The sequence below is a fragment of the Saccopteryx leptura genome, chromosome 5 (assembly GCF_036850995.1).
Source record: "Saccopteryx leptura isolate mSacLep1 chromosome 5, mSacLep1_pri_phased_curated, whole genome shotgun sequence".
NCBI lineage: Eukaryota > Metazoa > Chordata > Mammalia > Chiroptera > Emballonuridae > Saccopteryx > Saccopteryx leptura.
The window spans coordinates 210,875,704-210,896,086 of NC_089507.1; the positions used below are offsets into that span (position 1 = coordinate 210,875,704).

General features: G+C 43.5%; 1 protein-coding gene across 4 annotated transcripts in view; it reads left to right on the forward strand.

Annotated features, from left to right (window-relative positions):
• Window positions 1-2,659: 2,659 nt before the first annotated feature.
• Window positions 2,660-20,383, forward strand: part of RBL1 (RB transcriptional corepressor like 1) — a 57,454-nt gene continuing 39,730 nt past the window's right edge. For 2 of the 4 annotated variants that reach the window (XM_066383847.1, XM_066383849.1), the window contains exons 1-9: window positions 2,660-2,975; window positions 6,173-6,306; window positions 8,567-8,767; window positions 9,146-9,210; window positions 9,314-9,442; window positions 9,551-9,711; window positions 13,435-13,484; window positions 14,700-14,883; window positions 17,466-17,632. In XM_066383847.1, the coding sequence (XP_066239944.1) occupies window positions 2,820-2,975; window positions 6,173-6,306; window positions 8,567-8,767; window positions 9,146-9,210; window positions 9,314-9,442; window positions 9,551-9,711; window positions 13,435-13,484; window positions 14,700-14,883; window positions 17,466-17,632 (1,247 nt within the window). In that variant the 5' untranslated portion in view covers window positions 2,660-2,819. The remainder of the gene's footprint in view (window positions 2,976-6,172; window positions 6,307-8,566; window positions 8,768-9,145; window positions 9,211-9,313; window positions 9,443-9,550; window positions 9,712-13,434; window positions 13,485-14,699; window positions 14,884-17,465; window positions 17,633-20,383) is intronic. The other 2 variants (XM_066383850.1, XM_066383851.1) reach the window with 1 other exon arrangement.

A 20,383-nucleotide genomic window follows, 5' to 3' on the forward strand; every position in this document is an offset into this window, starting at 1 on the left:
TCGAGGAGCATGTTAGCCAGTTTAGAAGATTGGAAAGTAGCAGGCTCAAAGATGGAAGCGACTTATGTAAGAATTAAATAATAACTAATTCCGTTTATTGAGGGTTAGCAGGATAGCCCGAGAGTGTAGTAAGCGCTTTCCTGTACACTATTTCATTTACATCACCATTTGAGAAGTGGATACTGTTACTCCATTTTATAGAGAAGGAAACTGAAAGATTTGAACCCAGGCAGTTTGATTCCATAATCTGTGCTTTTAACTCTTTTGAATATGAGAAGTATGCACAATAGGTTACTCTTATTATCATTACTAGTGTCCTAGATATTATCTCAAATAGAGTCAGTTCTTGCTATGTCTGGTTCTGTGCCTTTCAATATCTTAGATACTAGCTATATGTAAATACTTAAATTTGAATTTAAAATAAAAATAAAAATCCACTTTCTCAGTTGTACTAGACACATTTTAAGTGCCCAACAGCCACCTGCTGATACATGGACTACAGAATTATAGGACATTTCCACTATCACAGAAAGTACTATTGGGCAGTGCTGATCTAGAATATGTAAAGAACTCTTTCAATTCAATAATAAGACAACACCCTGACTTGTGGTGGCGCAGTGAATAAAGCATAGACCTAGAATGCTGAGGTCGAAGTTCGAAATTCTGGGCTTGCCCAGTCAAGGCACATATGGGAGTTGGTGCTTTCTGCTCCTCCCCACTTCTCTCTCTCTCTCTCTCTCTCTCTCTCTCTCTCTCAATCTCTCTCCTCCTATCTAAAATAAATAAATAAATTTAAAGTCTAGCTCCCTGGCCAGTTGGCCCAGTGGTAGAGCATCAGCCTGGCATGTGAATATCACAGATTCGATTCCTGGTCAGGACACTTAGGAGAAGGGCCCATCTGCTTCTCCACCCCTCCCTTTCTTTCTCTCTCTCTCTCTCTTCCCCTCCTGCAGCCATGGCTCAATTGGAGTGAGTTGGCCCTGACTGAGGATGGCTCCATGGCCTCTGCCTCAGGCACTACCAAGTCTAGATCTCTAGTCTCTTCCCCATCAAATCTGTCACATGCAGCCAGAGAAACCTGCCCAAAACACATACTGATCATTCGTCTCCATCTTTCATTAAAGTCCACACTGATAACCTGACTTGTGGTGGCACAGTGGATAAAGTGTTGACTTGGAATGCTGAGGTCACTGGTTCGAAACCCCAGGCTTGCCCAGTCAAGGCACATATGAGAAGCAACTACTATGAGTTGATGCTTCCTACTCCTCACTCCCCTCTAAAATCAATTAAATTTAAAAAAAAATCCACACTGATAATATCCAAGCTTTTAATGGAGCCATATGAGGGGTGACCTACTTGGACCTGTCTTCCATTTTCACCTATGGTGAGTCCTTCCCTCATTCAAGAAACAATGGGCTCTCACCTGACCAGGCGGTGGTGCAGTGGATAGAGTGTCGGACTGGGATGCGGAGGACCCAGGTTCGAAACCCCAATGTTGCTGGCTTGAGCAAGGGGTCATTTGCTCTGCTGTAGCCCCCTGGTCAAGGCATACATGAGAAAGCAATCAATGAACAACTAAGGAGTCGCAATGAAGAATTGATGCTTCTCATCTCTCTCCCTTCCTGTTTGTCCCTCTCTGTCTCTCTCTGTCTCTATCACAAAAAAAAAGGGGGGGCTAACTTTTAAGACCCACCATGCTAAGTACGTACTGAGTACCAACTACAAGCCACTAATCTAAACTTTGGAATATAGTGAACATGAAAGGAAGACCCCTGTTCTCATGCAACAAATTAGGAGGAACATTTTAGTAGAGCCAGTGAATAAACAAAGACAATTTCAGATAGTGATAAGGTGTTATGAAGAACAATGAGGTGGAGGGTGACGTCAGCTATCTTAGATACAGGGCTCAGGGATGGCCTAAGAAGGCAACATTTAGTTGAGCTCGAACTATGAGGAGCCAGACAAGCAAAGATCTGGTGTAGAGAGTTTGGGGCCTGGCTCAGGCCATTGCTCAGCTTGGAAGGACTTTACTGGGACGGTTTTCCAGGGTTGAGAGCTGGAAAGAGAACCCCTTACTGCATTTCTTAGTCCAGGTCAAGCCTCATTTAGCGATCAAGAAGACGTGGGGGGGGGGGGGTGACCCCCTACTATCAAGAAGTCGTGTGGAGGTGTTCCATAATACCCTTGCTTCACCAACACTTCATTAAAACGGACCATTCACTGGGTGCAGGAGACACCGACTCCAACAAGGCCCCCCAGCTGTCAAGGGACCACTTTTTTTCTGTTCCCTCCGCCATCTCCTAACTCAAACTATGTTTGGTGCCAAGGAGAGGTGACACACCAGGCCCATGGGTTGGCGGGACAGAGGAGCTTTCTCCCTACGATGAACGAAACCACGTCGCAATAGACAGCCCAACCCTACCCAAGCGAAAGAGCCACCTCGACAAGGGTGGCACCGCCAGCTTCAGGGCAGGGTATGGACTACAACTCCCAGCAGACTGTGCGCGCGGAGTGTCGATCCCTCCGCTCCAACTTTGTCCCGCCGGCTGTGCCCACCGTTGCCCGCCTAGGGCCAAGTCCAGGCTTCTTTCAGGACCCGAGGTCCGTCTTCTTATCCCGTTTACGAGGAGGGTCCGCTGGGAGCCCTGGAGGAGAGACGGACTTTTTTGAGGGGGAACGCGGATGCAGATCCTCGAAGAAGCGTCGTTCTGAAGCTGCGATTTTCGCGCGCTTTTGGCGCAGGGGGTTGTGGGTAAGCGCGCCCAGGAGGGAGAAGGGAGCGGGGGCTCCTGGTCGCGACGCCCGCGGGGCCCGAGACGATGTTCGAGGACGACCCCCACGCCGAGGGGGCGGCGGTGGTCGCCGCGGCCGGGGAGGCGCTGCAGGCCTTGTGCCAGGAGCTGAACCTGGACGAGGGGAGCGCGGCCGAAGCCCTGGACGACTTCACCGCCATCCGGGGCAACTACAGCCTAGAGGTGAGCGGCGGCAGGTGGGGCGGGCGCGCCGACCCTCGCCAGGCCCCACCCCGGCTCCGCCCCGCCCTCCCGGGGGGCGGGGGAGTGTCCCCACCGAGGAGGGTCGCCGCCCCGCCGGGTCCGCCGGGTGCCGAGCTGGGAGGGCGAGTCTCGCTCAGTCTGTCCTCTTTATTTTCGAGGCGGGAAACTGAAGTTTGGTACAAGAGCGGCTTGTGCAAGGTCAGAAGCCACTCACGGGTCCCCTAGACTCCGGACCAGACTGCACTCCACCCGCCAGACGCCACGGCACTGCTCTTAATTTCGGTTTTTTTCTTTAAATGCTATAACGACGATAGGAAGCTAAAATGAGTTGTGTGCCCAGACTCCACTGCCCAGCGCTTTAAATACGTCATCTGGCTTCTTGCTGCCAGCTTGCACACGGTCTGTGACCCCCATTCCGCCCGCGACAAGATGAGCCCCCAGAAGAGGCTGTGAAGTTAGTTGCGTAAGGTCATGTGGTTGGTGCCGGGTCCGACCCGGGAGTCAGCCCTTGAACCCGCCGCGGGTCCCCTCCGGCGGGGCCGTGGGCGCCGCTCGCTTTGAGCACGGCGCCTGCGCAGTAGGGAAGTCCGAGCCGCTGTTCTCACCCAGCGCTGTCCCAGCCCCAGGGTGCTCTCTCCGGGGGGGTCCGCGGAGAGTCTTGATGCCTCAACCCTGGCTGTCGTTTCATACAGGATAGAAAACAAAATAAATGCAGGCCGTCCTGTGTAGGTGTCTCCCAACCATTCTTGCACGTGGACCTCACCACAGCCCTGTGTACGTGCAGAGCCTCGAGGTTACACTGCTTTCCAGGTCCTGTCGAGGCCCAGAGGGCTGTCCTACCTTGGGTCATTCTGCTAACGGCGATGGGAACCCAGATGAGTGCAAGCCCCCGTGTGGAGCTGGAGTTATGTCACACTGGATTTCAGCAGTTACTCCAGTGGCCCTCGATTCAAAGGCTTTTCTGGTCCAAGGAGGCTGGACTGACGCACCACCCAGTGAAACAATTGCTTGCTGGATTTAAATGCGTAGAGTTGGAAATTTGGAGCTGAGTGTCTGTGTCTGTACATAAGGGAAAAGCGCCCAAGTGAGACTGGTTTGTCTCTGGTGCAGCACTGGGTAGACAGGTAGAGGGTCTGCATCCCGAGGTGGCTTGACGGAAAGCTAAGGAAAGAATCAGAAAGTAAGGGATGTGATGAATTACAGCCTTTCAGTGAAAAACTGATTTTTAAAAGCCTAGAAAAACATTTCTGGCATCCCAGGTCCTCATTGGGTCTCAGTGAGTAAGCATTTACTGAGTGCCAGCTCTAGTGGAGGCATTCCACCAGGCCGCCTCTTTGAGAGGCGTGAGCATGCCAAGCTTGTCCCACTTAGGTGCTTTCTGCACACCATTCCCTGTACCCGAAAACTCTCCCGTCACCCCCATTCCAGGGAGAATCAAAGAGCTAGGTGTCCAGTTAGGCAGGGTTGGTCAAGACAATCTTAAATGTTGGACGTAGAATGCATAGACAGGTGAATTAAGATTTTGTGAGTGTTTTTTTCTATCCAAAATATTTTATTTTCTTCTGTCTTTATTTTGATGCAAGGCATTTTCATATATCTGCTGCTTCCTAAGAACCCATCTCCCCAGCCCCTGCCCCTCTAATCTACTTGACAAGCTCCTGCTTACATTTTCTCATCCCCCTTTTCATGTTGGTGATTTACCATTTAACAGTTTTAAGTCTCTCCATCCTTTTCTGACCTCCAGTCAAAATCATATGCTCTACACCAGGGGTCTCAAACTCAACTCAGCATGTGGGCCGCAGAGCAAGATCACAGCCATTCTGCAGGCCGCACTAGGTCTACAAAAGGCAACTGTTACGCAACACTTTTCTCACTGCAGTTGAAAACAAAAAAAAATCAGTACAACAAGCACAATCGTACATGCAGTTTACTCAGTGTCACAAAACGACCAGAAACTGTAGTTTGCATCACAACTGCTGTTAACTAAGCTAATATCTAGCTAGGATGCTAGAGAAATGAAAAATACAAGTAGGCCCCTAGGCTTACTTAATTTTATCCAAAATATTTTGAACTTCGTGGATTAGTCTGCGGGCCGCACAAAATTGTTCGGCGGGCCGCATGCGGCCCACGGGCCGTGAGTTTGAGACCCCTGCTCTACACTATATTCTCCCACAGCACATTATCTTCATTTCTTCTAACATACATCTCACCAATTAATAAAGGCTTCTAAAAATATTCAACCTTAAGCTTACCTACCTCTTTTACTGTCTGAGCAAATAAAGCTTCTCCCTACTTTAAGGTAGGAATACTGGATTTTAGCTTTATTGGTGGCTACTCATTTCTGCCCACCCTTTCTGGATTAGTGTAAGAAATCTGTCAGTCTTTTTATCCTTCTGGAGTTTGGTCTTTAAAGAGGATCTACAGAACAGTGAATAGCAACAGTAGTGTGTTATGCTATGAGATTTGTGTCCAACTTTTAATCCTTAAATTTCGTGTATACTTCAACAAGGAAGTCATGAAGTGATTCTAGCTTGCAGATACTGCAGGTCTATCTCAGAAAATTAAGTGTTGAATTTTCAAATGTCACCTTTTTTGTAACATTGTGAATTGAGATGTCTGCTAAGATAGGGAGCCATACTTACTATTTTAAAGATTGGGGTGAATCCTCAAATTTTTATGTCACAAAAATGACAGTCTCCCTGATGTTGTGCAAGATAGGTATTAATTATTTGTGTGCAATTCCTTTGTGACCTTCCTACTTGGTTCTTTCCTTTCTCTGCCAAATTGATTAAAAATGGTAAGAAGAAATTCAGCATCATCAAGGCCATGACTGGTGTTTTAAAATTGAGACAGCTAATGCTGTCGAGACTGGTGTTTTAAAATCGAGACACCTAATGTTTCGGGAGAACTTTTTCAGTAATATTATATTTGGGGTGTAGATGAGAAATCTAGCTTTGGATTAATACTGATTTAGTCTGTTACACATGACTAAAAGTAAGAAGTTTTATACCTATTCTGCAGCTAAGTTTTGTGACCTTAGGCAAATACTTCACCTCTCTGCCCTGTTATAAACAGAATTAATATTAGACCAGATAATTCTAAGATCTTTTCTGGTTCTAGAATTCAAGCATTTTAACATAATATACTCATTTTGCTATTTGTCTTTTCCTTACCAGGGAGAAGTTATACACTGGTTGGCATGTTCGTTGTATGTTGCATGCCGCAAAAGCATTATTCCCACAGTTGGGAAGGGTATCATGGAAGGAAATTGTGTTTCACTTACCAGAATACTGCGTTCAGCTAAATTAAGGTAAAACACTTTGATTTTTCAAACATTGTTTAATGAGACCTAAATTTAATTTTAGGATTAATTTCTCTTTATTTTAAAATATTTAACTTCATTCCATTCTAAGTTTGTTATTCTATAGATATTCTTTCCCACATCTTCCACTACCTTTCTTCCTCAAATTCTGACTTCAAGCTAAGGCCTTTTGCACTAAATCTTTTTTTTCTATAATTTTTTTTAAAATTTGAAAATAATTTCAAGCACAAAGAATAGCCATATACCCTTTGTCCAGATTCCCCTATCTTTAGTACTTTACCCCATTTGCTTTATCATTTGATCTCTTTTTATTAAATGTTTTTTCCTCAGCCATTTCTTTTTAAAAAAAAATATTTTATTTATTGATTTTATAGAAAAAGGAGAGAGAGGTGGGGGAAGCAAGAAATATCAACTCATAGTTGTTTCACTTTAGTATGTGACCTCAGCATTCCAGGTCAGTGCTCCATCCTCTGCGCCACCACAGGCCAGGCAAAATATTTTAAATTATTTATTGATTTTAATGAGAGACAGAAACATTGATCTGTTCCTGTATGTGTCCAGACCAGGGATCAAACCAGCAACCTCTGTGCTTCAGAACCATACTCTAACCAACTGAGCTATCTGGCTAGGGCTCCTGGGCCATTGCAAATTAAGTTGTGTACATTATAGTCCTTGACAGTTTGCAACTCTTGCAAAGTTAACATTGATACAATAAATTTATCTAATTTGTCATCTTTGTTCTAATATTTAAAATTTTGTTAATTTTCTTTTATAATGAAGCATTTTCTTTTTTATTTATTGATTTTAGTGAGAGAGGAGGGGAGGGAGAGAAAGAGACAGAAACTGAACAAAAAAGAATGACTTAAAATTTAGAGCAGTACAAGCTTATAATAAAAAATTTCAAATAATGAAGAGTTCTGGAGATGGATGGTGGTGACAGTTGCACAATGTGAATATAACCCCGGTAACCTTCATTTTCCTTTCTATCTCTATGAATTTGACTATTCTAGATACCTTATATAAATGGAATCAAACACTATTTGCCTTTTTGCGACTGGCTTATTTTACTTAGCACAGTGTTTTTAAAGAAGGACCCACCCAGCATATGAAAAATTAACATATTGTCTTTAAGAAAACGGCTGATTCGAAAGCTAGGGCAGACCTATGTATTTTTTTTTTCTTTTTTAAAAATTAAATTTAACCAGGTTAACACTGGTTAATAACATAAATTTTAGGTGTACAACTTTATAATACAGTATCTGTATTCTATTGCGTGCTCACCACCTGCAGCCTACTCTCTTTCCATCCCCCACACTGTGACCCCCTTGACCTTCTTCCTCCTCCCCCCACCTCCCTTCTCCTCTGGTGACCACCATTCTGTTTTGGCTTTTTGTATTATATCCCGCACATGAGTGAAATCATATACAGTTCTTGTCCTTTTCTGTCTTATTTCACTTAGCATAATGCTCTGAAACCTATTGTTTTCTGATGACTCTGGAATAGCTTATTCCAGAAAGTAAGGAAATGCTTAAAAAAATGTTGGTGACATGTCCAAGGGTCATAGAAGCTGACTTGAAAAGGTCTAGTAGTAGCCAAATCTGGGATAATTTGAACACCAAAATGAATAGGGACAGTACTGGATTATAATTCATTGAATAAATTTCATACTGATGATAAATAGAGGAGAAGGGAAAGCTCTTTCTTATATTAGAATGCCAATTAATAAATGTAGAAGAAATGATAGAGTTGGGGGGGATCACCATTTTGCAATCTCACAGTAATGATTGAGGGAGAAATCCTTAATGGATGCTAAAACTAGGAAATAGAAGTGTAGTAAGCCTGACCAGGCAGTGGCACAGTGGATACAGTGTCGGCCTGGGGTGTTGAGCACCCAGGTTTGAAACCCCAAAGTCACTGGCTTGAGCAGTGGGATCACAGACATGACCCCATGGTTGCTGGATTGAAGCCCAAAGGTCACTGGCTCGAGCAAGGGGTCACTGGCTCAGCTGGAGCCGCCCAGTCAAGACACATGTGAGAAAGCAGTCAATGAACAACTAAGGTGCCACAACGATGAGTTGATGCTTCTCATCTCTCCCTCTTCCTGTTTCTCTCTCTCTCTCACTAAAAAAATAAAATTGAGTAAATAAATTCAGACTGTTTCATAAAGATTCTTGGGCATAAATAGAATGTTTCCTTTTCATCCATTATATGGATTCATTTTAAAGTTGCTTTTTTTCTTTTTCTTTAGTTTAATACAGTTTTTTAGTAAAATGAAGAAGTGGATGGACATGTCAAACCTGCCACAAGGATTTCGTGAGCGTATAGAAAGACTAGAAAGAAATTTTGAGGTGTCTACTGTAATTTTCAAAAAATTTGAGCCAATTTTTTTAGATATATTTCAAAATCCATATGAAGAGCCACCAAAGTTAGCACGAAGCAGGAAGCAGAGGTGAGACCCTTAATCCTTATATCACTCACATAAAAATCATGATAAAAAGTTACTAAGGGTATTTGCATTTTTAAAAGTCTACTCTTTTTCATAGGTATCCATCTGTAAAAACTTAGGTTTCTATTAAAATCCACTTATAATTATCTATATGTGGAGTAGTACTTTCACTTGTTTTCTTATGTTCTTATCATTTTATGCAGATTAGAAAAGCTTACTTAAGTTTCATTAATCAGAGGTTGTCTATCAGTTGAATGAAATTTTATATGTAATTTGACTTGAGTATTTGCTATTTATATTGCTATTTCAATTTAAATGACAGTGGTGGAGTGATATTTAACAAATTAGTCATATAAAAAGTACATTTTTTTCTTTTTTTAGGAGGAGTCCTTGCAGTGTTAAGGATCTCTTTAATTTCTGTTGGACGCTCTTTGTTTATACAAAGGGTAAGGTGATACTTTTCAGTGGTTTTACATTTTTACTGTGGGAACTTAGTGCTATTTGGTATGAGAGGTTTCTGGCTTTTGTGTTTCTCTTTTTCTTACAAAGGTAATTTTCATATGATTGGAGATGATTTAGTAAACTCTTATCATTTACTTCTGTGCTGCTTGGACCTGATTTTTGCCAATGCCATCATATGCTCAAATAGACGAGACTTGCTAAATCCATCATTTAAAGGTAAGATCTTGTTTATTTTTTAAAATGGATTATCAGTTTTTAGAAAAAGAGTTTTACAAGTTGACTGTATGTTTTTCCCCTGTTGCTCTTCATACCCTGTCAAACCAGGTTTACCGTCTGATTTCCACACCGCTGACTTCAGGGCCCCGGAAGAGCCTCCGTGCATCATTGCTGAGCTGTGTGACCTGCACGATGGGCTTCTGGTAGAGGCTAAAGGAATAAAGGAGCACTACTTTAAGCCATATATTTCAAAACTTTTTGACAGGAAGGTACTATATTTATTATTACATGACTGACATTTTTACTGATTACCAGCAGCAGCAGTCTCAAAGGGAAAGACAGTGTTGTTGTTGTTGTTTTTTTGTTTTTTTAATATTTTATTTATTGATTTTTTAGAGAGAGAGGAGTGAGAGAGAGAGAGAGAGAGAGAGAGAGAGAGAGAGAGAGAAGGGGGAGGAGCAGGAAGCTTCGACTCCCATATGTGCCTTGACCGGGCAAGCCCAAGGTTTTGAACTGGCGACCTCAGTGTTCCAGGTCGATGCTTTATCCCACTGCGCCACCACAGGTCAGGCCGGGAAAGACAATGTTTTAAGGACTCATTCGAGATTTCCAGGTTTCAGTCTCCGCCATGATGCAGAATTGGCCTGTGGTCTTCTGTGATGTGGGAAACTGAGCTGTTGAATGTGGCCAACTATATGTCCTATGAAGTAAAAATACACTGTCAGAGGCAACTGTAGGAGGTTCTGATAAAGAATTGTGAGAAACAGAAGGTCACAGTAAGCTCATTTACGGCCACAACTTGAATAATCTCTTACTGTTTACTAGAAGTAGGATAGTGTATAACAACTATAGTTTTAATTCCTTATATATAGAGCAGAAAATCTATTTTTTGTATTTTTCCGAAAGTTAGAACCAGGGAGGAAGTCATACAGACTCCTGCATGGACCCAACCGGGATCCACCCGGCACGCCCACCAGGGGGCGATGCTCTGCCCATGTGGGGCATTGCTCCACTGCAATTGGAGCCATTCTAGTGCCTGGGCCAACTTGCTCTATTGGAGCCCTGGCTACAGGAGGGGAAGAGGGAGACAGAGAAGAAGCAGAGGGGAAGGAGTAGAGAACCAGATGGGTGCTTCTCCTGTGTGCCCTGACCAAGAATCGAACCTGGGGCCCTGGCCGGTTGGCTCAGCGGTAGAGCGTCGGCCTAGCGTGCGGAGGACCCGGGTTCGATTCCCGGCCGGGGCACACAGGAGAAGCGCCCATTTGCTTCTCCACCCTCCGCCGCGCTTTCCTCTCTGTCTCTCTCTTCCCCTCCCGCAGCCAAGGCTCCATTGGAGCAAAGATGGCCCGGGCGCTGGGGATGGCTCTGTGGCCTCGGCCTCGGGCGCTGGAGTGGCTCTGGTCGCAACATGGCGACGCCCAGGATGGGCAGGGCATCGCCCCCTGGTGGGCAGAGCGTCGCCCCCTGGTGGGCGTGCCGGGTGGATCCCGGTCGGGCGCATGCGGGAGTCTGTCTGACTGTCTCTCCCTGTTTCCAGCTTCAGAAAAAAAAATAATAATAAAAAAAAATAAAAATAAAAAAAGAATCGAACCTGGGCCTTTCCACATGCCGGGCCGACGCTCTACCACTGAGCAAACTGGCCAGGGCTAGAGCAGAAAATCTTGGACAGTTTTATAGACACTTGCAGGCTGTCTGCATGCGTTCTAGGGGATTTTTTTCCTCAAGAATTAACTATTTCTATATTTATGAAGTGGCTTGTTCCTTTGGAACTCAATTTCTTATTTCCCTGATATTTAGCCATTAAAGCCACCTAGAGCTTGAGGGGTTTTGTGGGATTTTTTGGTAAAATTAAGAAGGTTTGAATCAGGCCTGACCTGTGGTGGCGCAGTGGATAAAGCGTCGACCTGGAAATGCTGAGGTCGCAGGTTCGAAACCCTGGGCTTGCCTGGGCTTGTCTGGTCAAGGCACATATAGGAGTTGATGCTTCCAGCTCCTCCCCACCTTCTCTCTCTGTCTCTCTCTCCTCTCTCTCTCCTTCTCTGTCTCCCTCTCTCCCCTTCTCTCTCCTCTCTAAAATGAATAAATAAAATTAAAAAAGAAAATTAAAAAAAAAAAAAAGAAGGTTTGAATTAGGTCATCACTGTGGTTCCTCTCTGCTATTACAACATTTTTCTTTAAACATAAAGTGTTTCCTAACTGGGTTTTTTGTCTCTTATACAAACTTTTGAATTTGGTTTTATATTTCCTAAAATATATATATTTTTTGTCTCTCTGTGTGCATATATGTATGTATGTGTATATGTCATGGTTCCTTATATCTGTGTTAAACATCTTCAGTAAACTTTTACAGGAACTCAGGTTATGGCTGTTGCAGAAATAGCACAATAGTGGCCCCTGGGTACAATGACTGTACATCTTGGTTTGCTTGGCTTATCTGGCTTTGGGCTGTTGTCATAGTGTAATTATTACAGCAGCTCCTTTCACTACAGATGTATCCTAATTTGGACAGTGGTCCTCCTGCCATGGGCCACAGATGTTTTCCCTGGACAGTGTAGGGGTGTTCTTTATTTCATTTTTATTTTGTTCAATTTTTAATTTACATATAAAGACCTTCTACATGAAAACTTTAAAAAATCAGAAGCTGTGGAAATACATGATTGGAATTTCATCATGACTTTATATGGGTAACTGTTTTCAAGTTAAATGATAGTCACCTCCTTGAAGATGGGAAGTATGCTTTCTGCTCTCATCATTTATGCATATTGACCCCTAAGGGCTTTTGACTTTGCAACTCCAGATGTGTAGTAATCTTACGTAATGTGGGTACACAGAATACTAATAACAGTATAGTTTTCCTCTCATCAGTGATAGTACTCGTATTCTCTTTGAATCCTTTGCTTGGGTAACACATTTAATATATATTAGTTTTCTTTCTCCATAGACAAATATTGAAAATTGGACAGCTTTCATCAAAATTCCTTGGGAAATTTGCTAAAAACGGTGCCTCAGCTAAGGCCTTGAGGTCCATCAGTCTATATTTTATCTGTTTGTTTCTTTCTTTATTAAATGAGAGACAGGGAGGTATGGACAGACTCCCACATGTACCCTGACACGGCAAGCCCTCTACAGGGTGGTGCTCTGCCCCTCTGGGACCGCTACTCCAGTGGTCCCCAACCTTTTCTGGGCCACGGACCGGTTTATGTCAGAAAATATTTTCACAGACCAGCCTTTAGGGTGGGACGGATAAATGTATCACGTGACCGAGACAAGCGTCAAGAGTGAGTCCTAGACGGATGTAACAGAGGGAATCTGGTCATTTAAAAAAAAAAAAAAAAAAAAACATCGTTCAGACTTAAATATAAATAAAACAGAAATAATGTAAATTATTTATTCTTTCTCTGCAGACTGGTACCAAATGGCCCACAGAATGGTACCGGTCCGCGGCCGGGGGGTTGGGGACCACTGCGCTACTTACTCTATTGCTTGGCAAGCAAGCTATTTCAGTGCCTGAGGCAAGGCCATGGAGTCATCCTCAGCACCGAGGACCAGATTGCTTGAATCCCTTGAGCCCTGGCTACTAGAGGGGAAGAGAGGGAGAAAGAAGGGGGAGGGATGGAGAAACGGTCACTTCTCCTGTATGCCCTGACTGGGAATCAAACCCAGGACTTCTGCACATTGGGCCAACGCTCTGCTGCTGAGCCAACGAACCAGGGCCAGTCTACATTTTAAACAAGTTCCTGTGATTTGTGTATCACTAAAATTTGGAAACCACTGCTGTAGACTTGAAAGTATTTTCAAAACTTGACTTTAAATGTTTAATATTTTATTTGCTTGCTGATTTAGTTTTACTGGTCTGAAAGAAATAACTTAGTAATTTTTTTGTGTGTTTGTATGATTTACAACTACCAATGTGAAAATTTAAATAAATGTTACGTTTTTATGTGTGTGTTAATATGCTTAATTATATGATGTCACATTATGACTTTTTCCAGATTTTAAAAGGAGAATGCCTCCTGGACCTTTCCAGTTTTACAGATAATAGGTAAGTATCTAACATTGTTGGTATCTGGTATATTTTAGGCTGTCAATAATAATTTGTTTCAATTTGTTAAGTGAAACATATTTAAGTTCCTACTGCTTTAGTGACATTGAGTGGGCATTGTCATTAAGCCTTGCTGTCTTTAGGTAGATTTATTTTAAGAAACCATTGGCACTTAAGACAGCTACTCTCCAGAAAAAGTCACAGACCCAATGACTTCTGTATTTGAGTTTTTATCCCTTTATTAATCATATGTTGGCAAATTTAGAATGTACTTATATTTTCAAAGTCTCTATTGTTTTCTCAATGATCAAATCTTATTTAAGTTCATCTAATTTTCAGATTAAATATATATTTCACTCACCTTTCTTTTTTTTCTTTTTTTCTTTTTTTCTTTTTTTGTATTTTTCTGAAGCTGGAAACGGGGAGAGACAGTCAGACAGACTCCCGCATGCGCCCGACCGGGATCCACCCGGCACGCCCACCAGGGGTGACACTCTGCCCACCAGGGGGCGATGCTCTGCCCCTCCAGGGCGTCGCTCTGCTGCGACCAGAGCCACTCTGGCGCCTGGGGCAGAGGCCAAGGAGCCATCCCCAGCGCCCAGGCCATCCTTGTTCCAATGGAGCCTTGGCTGCGGGAGGGGAAGAGAGAGACAGAGAGGAAGGAGGTGGGGGGTGGAGAAGCAAATGGGCGCTTCTCTTATGTGCCCTGGCCGGGAATCGAACCCAGGTCCCCCGCATGCCAGGCCGACGCTCTACCGCTGAGCCAACCGGCCAGGGCCTCACTCACCTTTCAAAGTATAGTAATTTATTGTTGTGTGTGTGAACATGAAGAGTGTTCATCAGATAGGAACCTATGATATTGTTAAATGAGCACACTTCATAAAAACTAGAGCGTCATCCACTAGCCTGACCTGCAGTGGCGCAGTGCATAAAGCATCGCCATGGAATGCTGAGGTTGCTGGTTCAAAACCCTGGGCTTGCCTGGTCAAGGCACATATGGGAGTTGATGCTTCCTGCTGCTCCCTTTCCTCTCTCTCTTTCTCTCTAGTCTCTCTCTCTAAAAATGAATAAAATCTAAAAAAAAAACAAAACTAGAAAGTCATTCACTTTTCCAGGCTATGGGATCTAAATCTATCTCTAAGTCAAAATAAATCCATTGTGTTTTATTTTATTACTTAGTTTTATTCTTGCAGCTTAAAGTAATTCTCTTTACAGCAAAGCAGTGAACAAGGAGTATGAAGAATATGTTTTAACTGTTGGTGATTTTGACGAGAGGATCTTTTTGGGAGCAGATGCAGAAGAAGAAATTGGAACTCCTCGGAAGTTCGCTGGTGACACCCCATTAGGGAAATTGACGGCACAGGCTAATGTGGAGTATAACCTTCAACACTTTGAAAAAGTAATATAACCTAGACGGGACTGTGTTCAATGGTCCTTTTCTCTCTTGTGTGTGATTCTACTAACAGCAGAAGCATCTTTCAAGTTAAATCTTGAGTTTCTTCTACTAATTCATATTTCCCATGAAAGCCTTAAAAGGTAATTTAAAAAGTCATGGCATTTAGTATGTTTACCACATTTCTTGTTATTTTTTCATATTTGGGATATGTTTTCCCAGGATGCCTGGGTTTTTCAGTAGAGTATGTGTCTTCTGACATACAGGATTTATGCTTGCTTTTTTTTTTTTTTTTTTTTTTTTTTTTTTTTTTTTTTTTTTTACAGAGACAGAGAGAGGGATAGATAGGGACTGACAGACAGGAACGGAGAGAGATGAGAAGCATCAATCATCAGTTTTTTGTTGCGACACCTTAGTTGTTCATTGATTGCTTTCTCATATGTGCCTTGACCATGGGCCTTCAGCAGACCGAGTGACCTCTTGCTCGAACCAGCGACCTTGGGTCCACGCTGGTGAGCATTTTTGTTTTGTTTTGTTTTGTTTTTTTGTATTTTTCTGAAGTTGAAAACGGGGAGGCAGTCAGACAGATTCCCGTATGCACCCGACCGGGATCCATCCGGCATGCCCACCAGGGGGCGATGCTCTGCCCATCTGGGGCATTGCTCTGTTGCAACGAGAGCCATTCTAGTGCCTGAGGCACTAGAGCCACCCCCAATGCCTGGGCCAACTTTGCTCCAATGGAGCCCTGGCTGCGAGAGGAGAAGAGAGAGACAGAGAGGAAGGAGAGGGGGAGGGGTGGAGAAGCAGATGGGCACCTCTCCTGTGTGCCCTGGCTGGGAATCGAACCCGGGACTTCTGCACACCAGGCTGATGCTCTACCACTGAGCCAACCGGCCAGGGCCCACGCTGGTGAGCTTTGCTCAAACCAGATGAGCTTACGCTCAAACGGGCAACCTCGGGGTCTCGAACCTGGGTCTTCCGCATCCCAGTTCGATGCTCTTATCCACTGTGCCACCGCCTGGTCAGGCTATGCTTTCTTTCTGATCTTTTTTTAAATCACTTTACCCACTGTTTTAAAATTTAGTTTGCTTTCCTACCTGTGACAAACTCTGTGCTTTTCCTGAATTCCTTTTTTAAGGTTTTATTTATTGATTTTACCAAAACAAACAAAAAATAATAGTAGTTACCAACCCTTTTTACTCCAAAGTGACTTTTTAAAAAATCAGACACTTATACTTGTACATAAGGGTTTCTGGTACCAAGAATTCACCAGTCACATGAAATCTTACTATGCAGTGTGACCCGTATGATGCATCTGTACTATGTGACCTATACTTTCATAGTTCAAGAAAGGGCATTCACACCAGGTGGCTATTGTTGTGTTGGCTGTTGCCATTTATTTTTATTTGACAATCTTAAGGTAAAAGAGGTCAGTGCCTCTGACTAAATAAGTATTGCATCTTTTAAAAATTCTTCTAGCATATATCAGTTGAAAATCACTGGTCTACAATATAGAAAATCTAAGTTTTACTCCAAGCTCTGTTGTTAATGTTGTCAGCTTAAACAGGAGTTTTTTTAACTTCTCTGTGCCTGTTTCCTCATATGTAAAATGAAAATATATATGTTACTTTTCAAGTGAATGTTAGGAAGATAAAATGAGATTATGCTTTGAAAAAGTGTTACTAAAATGTAAGGATGTTGCCTAACCAGGCAGTGGTACAGTGGATAGAGTGTCGGCCTGGGATGCACAGGTCCCAGGTTCAAAGCCCTGAGGTCACCAGTTTGAGAGCAGGCTCATCAGCGAGAGCATGGGCTCACCAGCTTGAGCATGGGGTCACTGGCTTGAGCAAAGGGTCACTTGCTCTGCTGCAGCCCCCTGGTCAAGGCACATATGAGAAAGCAATAAATAAATAACTAAGGTGCCACAATGAAGAATTGATGTTTCTCTTTTCTCTCCCTTCCTGTCTGTCTGTCCATCCCTATCTGTCCCTCCCTCTCTCTCTCTCTGTCTCTCTTGCTAAAAAAAAAAAAAAAAGGCCTTGGCCGGTTTGCTCAGTGGTAGAGCGTCAGCCTGGCATGTGGAAGTCCTGGGTTCGATTCCTGGTCAGGGCACACAGGAGAAGTGCTCATCTGCTTCTCCACCCCTCCTCCTCTCCTTCCTCTCTGTCTCTCTCTTCCCCTCCCGCAGCCAAGGCTCCATTGGAGCAAAGTTGGCCTGGGCGCTGAGGATGGTTCCATGGCCTCTGCCTCAGGCACTAGAATGGGTCCAGTTGCAATGGAGCAACGCCCCAGATGGGCATGCTGGGTGGATCCCAGTCAGGGGCATGCGGTAGTCTGTCTGTCTGCCTCCCCACTTCTCACTTCATAGAAATATAAAACAAAAAAAAAAAAAGATGTTGTTAGCATGATATTTGTATAAATTTGGTGAGTAACTAGAAGAGGAGAGAAAAATAACCTATTAAATATGAATATGTTAAACACAGAATGAAGGGGAAGGTAACTATATATTTTTTTTACCTGTTTTAAATTTTATTTATTTATTTTTTTGGAAGGTAACTTTGTAAAGGAAAATTTTTCTTTTTTGACAGAAAACGTCATTTGCACCTTCTACCCCACTGACAGGACGGCGATATTTACGGGAAAAAGAAGCAGCCATTACTCCTGTTGCTTCCGCCACTCAGAGTGTGAGCCGGTTACAGAGTATTGTGACTGGACTGAAAAATGCACCAAGCGAACACCTCATAAATATTTTTGAGTAAGTTCAGTACTACTGTTTTTCTACATGTCTCCTTTAAGTTAGATTTTGTATTTCATTCTGTACTCAGTATACTCAGAATTCTTAAGATAGATATAGATATACATCTGGAAAGTTTTACTATGTCATTTCAATCAAAATATTTTGACCTAAAATCAGCTATAAGTACCTATTGGAAATTTTTTATAAATATTTATATTATTATAGACTTTCAAGATTAAACACTTCTGAAAGGTTATTTAGCTCTGACATTCCACTCTTGTAACTATCCCTAAATTATGCATTATTTTTCTTTCTACATTGACTTTAAAGAAGTTCAGCTTAGCCTGACCTGTGGTGGCGCAGTGGATAAAGCTTCACCTGGGAACGCTGAGGTTGCCGGTTCGGAGCCCTGGGCTTGCCTGGTCAAGGCACATCGGGAAGCAGCTACTACAAGTTGATGCTTCCTGCTTCTCCTCTCTCTCTCTTTTTCTCTCCCCTCTATTTAAAAATCAATAAATAAAATTAAAAAAAAAAAGTTCAATTTAAATGTCATCAAATGGAGGGCAGATTACATATTGATGATACAGCAGTAAAATAAAATTTTATGCAATTATTTTAAAAAAGAGGTGACTGTAAGAACCTGGAGATAAAACCCAGGAAAGTTTGGGGGTTCCTCTAAGACTGCAGCCCCCGGGAGTCTCCCACTTCTCACACTAGTCCTCACACAGCCTCCAGAAAGTCACTAATAGACATTTAAGTGTTTTACCAGTTTATGCTCCCCCTGCTTCTCCAGAAGTGTGGAACAATGGGGTAGCTTTCCTGATCAACAGAACACTAATAGTTGTGGTGCTTGATGCTTGCTCAGTGTTAGCTTTGCTACCTCTGAATCCAAAAAATGACCTTGCCCTTCAGGAGCAACTGAAGTCCTTCAAAGCTGCACTGCTTCCTCTTTATCTTATGTTTATAATTCCCTTACCTATCACTGGGACAGTGGCAGGAGATGAGTAAATTTTGTACAATCAATATTAAAACCCAATGGCATTTTTTACAAAATCGGGGGAAAAAATCCTAAAATTCATACGGAATTTCAAAGGATGTTTACTAGTCAAAATAATCTTGAGAAAGAACAAATCTGGAGGCTTTACACTGTCTCATTTCAAAGTATGTTATATAGCTAGAGTAATCAAAACCTGTGTGGTTTTGGTATAAAGACAGACATGTAGACCAACGCAACAGACTTGAGATTCCTCAAATGAGGTTTGTTTGTTTGTTTGTTTGTTTGTTTTTACAGAGACAGAGAGAGAGGGATAGATAGGGACAGACAGACAGGAACGGAGAGAGATGAGAAGCATCAATCAGTTTTTCGTTGTGACACCTTAGTTGTTCATTGATGGCTTTCTCATATGTGCCTTGACCATGGGGCTACAGCAGACCGAGTAACCCCTTGCTTGAGCCAGCGACCTTGGGTCCAAGCTGGTGAGCTTTGCTCAAACCAGATGAGCCCCCTGGCCGGTTTGCTCAGTGGTAGAGTGTCAGCCTGGCGAGCAGGCCCTGGTTTGATTCCCAGCCAGGGCACACAGGAGAAGCGCCCATCTGCTTCTCCACCCCTCCCTCTCTCCTTCCTTTCTGTCTCTCTCTTCTCCTCTCGCAGCCAGGGCTCCATTGGAGCAAAGTTGGCCCGGGCGCTGGGGGTGGCTCTATGGCCTGTGCCTCAGGCACTAGAATGGCTCTCGTTGCAACAGAGCAATGCCCCAGATGGGCAGAGCATCGCCCTCTGGTGGGCATGCCGGATGGATCCTGGTCGGGTGCATACGGGAATCTGTCTGACTGCCTCCCCGTTTTCAACTTCAGAAAAATACAAAAAAAAAAAAAACAACAACAGATGAGCCCATGCTCAAGCTGGCGACCTTGGAGTCTCGAAACTGGGTCCTTGGTATCCCAGTCTGACACTCTATCCACTGCGCCACCGCCTGGTCAGGTCCCAAATGAATTTTTATATAAGGTCTAATGATCTTTGACAAATGTATCAATACTACACTATGAGGAAAGTTGTCTCTTCAACAGTGGTGCTGGGAAAGCTGGATATCTACATGCAAAAGAATGAAGACAGACTTTTACACCATTTACAAAAGTTCACTCTGAATGGATTAAAGACCTAATCTGAGACCTAAATCTGTACATCTAGAATAAAACATGTACAGCTTCATGACATTAGAATGGACAGTGATGGCCCTGGCCAGTTGGCTCAGTGGTAGAGCGTCGGCCTGGCGTGTAGAGGTCCCGGGTTCGATTCCCGGCCAGGGCACACAGGAGAAGCGCCCATTTGCTTCTCCACCCCTCCCCCTCTCCTTCCTCTCTGTCTCTCTCTTCCCCTCCTGCAGCCGAGGCTCCACTGGAGCAGAGATGGCCCCGGGCGCTGGGGATGGCTCCTTGGCCTCTGCCCCAGGCGCTAGAGTGGCTCTGGTCGCGGCAGAGCAATGCCGCAGAGAGGCAGAGCATCGCCCTCTGGTGGGCAGAGCGTTGCCCCCTGGTGGGCGTGCCGGGTGGATCCCGGTTGGGTGCATGCAGGAGTCTGTCTGACTGTCTCTCCCGGTTTCTAGCTTCAGAAAAATACAAAAAAATAAAATAAAATAAAGTAAAATAAAAAAAGAATGGACAGTGATTTACTGGATATGACGCTAAGATTTTAGGTAACAAAAGCAAAAAATAGATCAGTTGGGACTAACTACATCAAACAAATATTTCTGTACAGCAAAGGAAATAATTCAC